The sequence below is a fragment of the Anneissia japonica genome, unplaced genomic scaffold (assembly GCF_011630105.1).
Source record: "Anneissia japonica isolate Jap-2015-1 unplaced genomic scaffold, ASM1163010v1 scaffold287928_len48538_cov156, whole genome shotgun sequence".
NCBI classification, from domain to species: domain Eukaryota; kingdom Metazoa; phylum Echinodermata; class Crinoidea; order Comatulida; family Comatulidae; genus Anneissia; species Anneissia japonica.
Genome location: NW_022725185.1, coordinates 22,084 through 29,543, shown reverse-complemented (window position 1 = coordinate 29,543; position 7,460 = coordinate 22,084). Strand labels below are relative to the sequence as shown.

At 33.3% G+C, this 7,460-nt stretch overlaps 1 protein-coding gene across 1 annotated transcript in view; it reads left to right on the top strand.

Moving 5' to 3' along the window:
- Positions 1–7,460, top strand: part of LOC117112687 — an 18,306-nt gene continuing 10,846 nt past the window's right edge. Inside the window, exon 1 of the mRNA XM_033255827.1 lies at positions 1–98. Coding sequence (XP_033111718.1) covers positions 44–98 — 55 coding nt within the window. The 5' untranslated portion in view covers positions 1–43. The remainder of the gene's footprint in view (positions 99–7,460) is intronic.

Below are 7,460 nucleotides of genomic sequence, written 5' to 3'. Positions count from 1 at the left end.
GTTCACAATGAAGAAACAAGTGTAAAAAATAAATTGTAGGACGATGAATTTTATCTGGAAATCAATATCTATAGTGTTAATATTTACATCGATAACAGGTTAGTATATTTTTTAACTTCTCATTGAGCGATGCATAATCGGTTTGTATTCTATTCTGTATTTCATGAATATACGGTACTCCATTCGTGAGAGAACTATGAAGCTGACAACATGACAGAATCAGTGGCGTAACAGGTTCGCGGGGCCCTCCGAGAGGACAATCGTGTCCTCCCTGCTGAGTGCCTTAGGCCTATAATCTGCCGACTACTCATGGTGGGAGCAAACCATGGGGTCATCGGAGGTGGGTTGTCCTCATCACTTTTCGTCCGCAATGTAATTTCATAAATCAAGAAGATCCCTGTAAATTGTTGAAATGCACTGCATAAATTACCCAGGTCTTAGTGAAAGAGCGCAGTATAACAGCCAGAGGGGGCTTAACAAACTTGGCTGTTAAACTCCTGCTACCCCTATCCCCGCTGCAGGATTTAAAATCAGTTAGGTCCGAGTGCATATCTACTCCAACTCCCACCTACGTTGGCACCTCTGGATGTCCGGATATAACTGGTGGCAGCCTATAGAGCCGCTACGAGTCCCTCAAGGGGCAGCCACAAATTAGCATAGAGATAGTCTACCCACCTCGGTCAAAACCATGGGGATGTCCATGTTAGCGAAATTTGGAAATAATGGGCCGAACCCCAAAATAAGAGCTGGTAAACCTGTAAAGCCAATTGACGGGCTCTTCCCCTTGGCACAGTTGATTCTAGCGATCCCAGATGGTTTATTTTTGCAACACCGCCCAATCCCAATCGGCTCTGGGCAGTAAAACAAGAGTGGCCACTCTGTCAAATGAAATTTTGTTACGGCTCAACGGTAGATATATGCACGACTGCCGTGGATTAACTAACATTTTTGGTGGTACGGTAAGAATGGCTACGGAAAAAATGGCCCCGGAAAATGGCCCCTGTAAAAATGGCCCCAAATGACAGGTAGGTAAAAATGGCCCCAATAATAAAATTTTGTATTAAAAACTGATTTTTAAAAAATCATTATATGCATTTTTTAAAACTGAAATAATTTAGTTTTTAAAGGAATCTAACATTAAAATTGCCATTTACATTTTACTTTTTGCAGAAATTACATATTCAATGATAAAATATTCAAAGATAAAAAAAAAGCCATGAATAACACTTTTTATTTTTTTTTTCAATTTAAATGTTAAAAATTAACAACAGCATAATACTAATAATAATAATAATAATAATAATAATAATAATAATAATAATAATAATAATAATAATAATAATAATAATAAAAATTTGGATTTGTAAATCCATAATCAATAAATTAACATAAATCATGTATTTATTAATACTAAAATAATTTATTTGTGGTCAATTTCAAGAAAGCGGGATCACAGTTTTCCAGAAATTCAATCCGGGTATTGGTAAACCCCACAAACAATGAGTTTGAACATCATGAACATCAAATTATTATTATTATTATTATTATTTTTTTTTTTTTTAAAGAGAGTTCTACAATCGTAATTAAAGGGTTTGGATGGGGTTCGCAGTGTGTTTGCAGGATTGTGGTGTATTTGCAAGTATTTTTTCACAAAAAAAAATCAACATTTTTAACCAAAAAATAGGTTCTTATAAATATTTAATTTTCTTATTGATATACCAATTGGTAAGTGAGGCACACAATTGAATTGTTTGGTTTTCTACAGTGTGTTTTAGGAGGTTTTGGGGATTTAGCAATACCATTTGATCCTACCATAATTACTTTACCCTCACAATTCGTCGCTCACATCACGAACTAACACAATTAAATTCAATTGTGTTAGTTCGTGAAATAAAAAAGCGCGTCAAAATACGCGCTATTGTCGTTAAGGACTTTTTGTGTGGTAAAGAATACAAAATTGCTTGACAACCAATACGCGCTCGTTTTGACGCGCTACTGTGATTTCACGAACTAACACAATCTACTTTAATTGTGTTAGTTCGTGATGTGAGCGACGATTTATTCGAATAACACTTATAATCTCTGAGGCAATCACAATTGAATTGTTTGGTTTTCTACAGTGTGTTTTAGGGGGTTTTGGGGATTTAGCAATACCATTTGATCCTACCATAATTACTTTACCCTCACAATTACACGCCATTTTAATTCTTGGCATAATTGCCATATTTACATAACTATGTATATAATATAGTATCTCAGTTTACATTATTTATTATAGTTTTAGGCACTTAAATTTACTTGGCGGAGAGTAGAAACCAAGTATGCAATTAAATACGTTGCTTAAATAAATGTATTCCTAATTCAGTTTACTTTAAAAACAATATTTGATTAACAAATACTTCTTTGAAGTAACTCTAAGCAGAACATTTGTTGAAGTAAAGTAAGCCTCCCTTTTCCCATACATGAACTTGTCATTCAAACACATAATTGATCCACATGCTTTAACTACTGTTTATTTGCACGGTTTATAACATGTAAATTTATTTCATTTGATATTTAACAAAAGTGAATTTTGTGGTTATCTATGAGTTGCATATTTTGGTAGTTGAAGTACTGTATGTATGTCATTCCTCTACATAGTGGAATAACGTTTTTAAAACTTATTTCAATTATCAAAAAATATTCACTGGCCGTTGTTTTCTGATAATCTCTCAGTACATATTTGCATCTGTTGTGTAACTGTATTTGTTATTGATTCAATTCTTGCTTATTACAGTATTTAAATATTTGAAGATTTAAACAAAAATATTTCTATTACTGAACTTTTTCATTGGGGCCATTTTTACCTACTTGTCATTTGGGCCATTTTTACAAGGTTCATTTTTACCGGGGCCATTTTTTCCGGGGCCATTTTTTCCTGGGCCATTTTTCCTGGGCCTTCTTACCTACATTTATTTTGGTACTTAGATACACGACAGTCAAGTGGTATGCAGTTACTTATGGCGTTCAAAAGTATTTTTATTTAGCTAAAATTGGATTTAACACGTCCGTTGCCACCCCTCCCCCACCTAATTTCTTAGTGAGATGAGAACATTGTAAAAATATGCAACTTTAGATGCTCGGAAATGGCACTCTAAGACATTTTTTGCAATTTATTTTGCTAAATGTAATGAAACTTCAATTCTATACAATATATGCTACATTATGCTCCGCTTTATGAAATCATGCGTAGGGCAAAAAACAGGCTACAGAAAATGAGAGCGGAATGGTTAAAGAATGTGATGTAATAGTTAGCCCGAAAAGCCCCGAACGTAAACGTAAAAAGAAAAGAAAGAGAGTGCGAAGCAAGTCAACCTAATTCCATCGAGCGTACCCTTTTATACGGCATTTGTTTGTAATTAATACTATACTCAGATTACTGTGATATTATCCCCTTATTTAATGTCTATTACATTGTGTTTCATTAAATGTTAGAGGCTTAAGAAATAATGATAAGCAAAGTAAGATAATAAATTGGTATAATGACAAGAAAGCTAATGTAATACTATTGCAAGAAACGCACTTTACGCCTGACGTTATAAATAGATTTAATAAGTTATGGAAAGGTTGATTTAGATAGTGAGAAAATTATCGTAGGAGGTGATTTTAACTGTATCTTAGACCAAAAAATAGATCAGAAAAATAGCTCCAGTAGAAAAGACACATCAGTGTACACAATTAAGCATCTCATGAAAATACTAAATTTGAAGGATGCATGGAGATACAAAAATCCAAATAAAATATAATTTACATGGCGGAGAAAATGTAAAGAAATCTATACGAGGCTTGACTACTGGATTATTTCAAAAAGTATTTTAGATCACGATAGAATCAAATCATGTGAGACATAAGACCTGCGATACTAACGGATCATCAGGTAATTTCCATTAAAATTTATTTTATTTAATTAAAAAAAGGTCCAAGTTATTGGAAATTAAACAATGATTTGTTAAACAATATTTAATATCAAAACGCTATTCGGAAGATGATTATACAAACACAAAAAATGAATACAATCTTAACCCGGAGTTATTATGGGAGCTAATTAAAGTCAAAACTAAAGTCAATTGTGTATGATAAAAAGATAAATAAAGAAAAAACAAAACAAAAAGAAAACTTACAAAACGAAATAAAAATATTAAACGATGCCTTAATAATTAGCGATTCTAAAGAGAATATAGAAACAGAATTGGAATAAAGCAAAAACAGTTAGAACAAATTTATTATAAGGAAACAAAATGTGCATACGTACGTTCACGAGTAAAGTGGATCAAAGAAGGTGAACGCAGCACCAAATATTTTCTTAGCTTAGAAAAAAATAATGGAAATAAACAAGTTAAAAAAATTTTACAAAAATTAAATGGTGAAGTAATAACAAACTCAAAAGACATCCTTCAAGAAGAGGTTAGCTTTTATGAACAGCTTTATGAAAATAAGGGGATTACCCTTAGCGATATAAATACTTATCTAAACAAAACAGATATACCTTGTCTAACAGAGGAAGAAAAAATGTTCTGTGAGGGTACTATTACTTTACAAGAGTGCGATACAGCAATACAAAAAATAAAATTAAATAAGGCCCCAGGGTGTGATGGTTTGACAGCAGAGTTCTATAAATATTTTTGGGAAGACATTAAACAATGTGTTTGTAGCGCAATAAATTATAATTATTTTAAAAATGAAATGAGCAACACGCAAAAACGTGGTGTAATTAATCTACTATAAAAAAGGTGACAAACAATTGCTAGAATATTGGAGGCCTATCACCCTACTCAATAGAGACTACAACATTTTAACGCACATCCTATGTTCAAGACTCCAGAAAGCAATTTCACTCCTTGTAAACGATGACCAAAAACGTTATAGGCATAATTAAAGGTCGATTCTCTGGTGAAAATATTCGTCTAATCAATGATATTCTTTATTATACTGAAGAGAAGGAAATAGAAGGTGGCATTTTGTCCCTTGACTTCAGAAAAGCGTTTGACTCAGTGAGTTGAGAATCCTCACTACTGAAGTAATGGCTTGTAATAACGACATTCATTACAAGGGAATACCAGTACCAAGCCGGAATAAAACCGGCATTGAAGAGGTTCGTATTGCTCAGCTTGCTGATGACACGGTGTTGTTTGCTGGAAGTAACAATAGTGTAGATATAGGTGTGAATATTGTTAAGGGATTTTGTAAAGTGTCCGGCACAAATTGGGGACAATTACGCAGAAGTGGTCTTGACACGAATGCATTACGACATTATTTCTGTAGTGTGATTCGATCAGTAGTGGAGTATGCATGCCCCTTCTGGTTTACAGGTCTCACTTTCGAGCAACATCAATCAATTGAGAGAATACAACGTAGAGTTGTAGGAAGTATTCTCCCTATTCTATGTACTATTTTATCAATAAAGATGAATTTGAATTTGATCTCAACGGTTCAGCAAACACAGTGACTACCACCAGATTAGCCGACTGTGCTAAGCTGCTCTCTCTGTGAGCCTAGTATTTCGTCATTTAAATAAACATTTTAAAATGTAATCTTCATAAGAAAAAGATAAAATCAATATTTATGTACATTCGAAAAAGTATAATATAACAAAATTAAAAATCAGTAAAATGTTCCTTTAAACTCAGTTTAAACATAAAAAGGCTCCTCAATAAGATTATTTCTTATAGCAACATTAAGTTCAGAAAAGGTTTTCGGAAATCTAACTACCCTCGAGTATTTAAACACATCCGTACGGGCTCTAGCATGATGGAAGGTAAGTATATCTTGGTGCCTATTATCAACTTCAAATGAATCTACATAACCCCCATAAAATCAGATCGTGGAGAAATAAATAATTTTGCAATGAATGCCATGTTTAAAAAATCTCGCCTATTCTTAACTGACAGTAAGCCTAACTCCGTTCTTATATCATTATAAGACTAAATATCCTTTCCTTAATATCATGCAGGTAGCTCTCCTCTGTACTGATTCCAAATGTTTAATATTTTTTTTCGGTACACCCACCAAACTGGAGAACAATAATATAAACAGGGTAGCACAAGTGTCTTATATAGGTGGAGAGCTACGTCACTTTGGGCATTAGATGTTATTAGACGTATAAGGCCTATAATACGGTTACAATTTGACACTGTATCTTGAACTTGTTTGTCCCATGACAAATTACTTTGTATGGAACAGCCTAAAATTGTTAGTGAATCAACACAATCTAAATGTGTATTAGAGATACTATAACTGGGTTTAGGATATCGTCTCAAGGTTAAACGCATAGACTTGCATTTGGGATTCAGTTGAAGGGATTTTTTTTTTCGCCCATGTCCTAATGCAGATTAAATATTTCTGAACACCTGGATCCGAATCCCTCATATTTACATTACGAAAAATGAAAACATCATCATCATATTGAATTATGCTTGATGAAACATGAAGATGCAGATCATTGGCATCAGTGGCGTATCCAAGGGGGGGGGGGCGTGCACGCCCCTTAAAAGCTTGCGCTTCCCCCATTCAAAAACTTCGAAGCAAAAAAAAAAAAAGGCTAGGCTTATGCTAAAGAAAATGGGTTAATGCTTTCTCAACTTCCCTTTATTGATGTTCATCAAAACACCATATTATGTATTTATTCGTCCTTCATTTCACAGCAACTAATAATAATAATAATAATAATAATAATAATAATAATAATAATAATAATCAATATTTATAAAAATGGTCACTAAAATGGTCGCTGTCACACATAATAAAAAACACACACACATAAATTATTCTAAAACTGTTGGTATGATTCAACTTGGCTGTTTAACTTTTAAAGCTCTACACAATCTTGCTCCCCAAACAATTTGTCAGTGTCTCACAAAAATAACTGCAAATGGCCGCATGAACACTCGGCAGATCACTAAAGGGGACTTACATATCCCCAGACCCCACTTTGAACTTTTCAAACTTTCATTTAGCTTTAATGCCCCCTCTTTCTTTACCTCTCTTCCCTTAGATATCCGCAATGCTTCTACTTACTCCTCCTTTAAATCGTCCCTCAAAAGTTACCTCCTTCTTTCTCTCCTGTAATTCTGTTTCTTTGGCCTTTTGCACTGAAAACTCATTTTTTGATTTCTACCTTATTATTCATTTTGTTTTATTTATTAATTTAAATTGATTTATTTTCTTTAAATTAAGAGTGATTTGATTTATAGTTCTCATATACCTGTCTCTTATACACATCTTAAGTATAATAAATTAACAGAATCCATGAATTCGAAAGAGAAGTGTCCCAGGGAGGGATTTTCACAGACTAAGGAACCACCCACCTCAGCCCCACCATGGTTGGCATTATCCTCATTATTATTCATAATTATAATATAAAAACATCATTATCTTCATATTTATTATTTTTAATGTTTTAGTAGTAGTCGTCATCATCACTG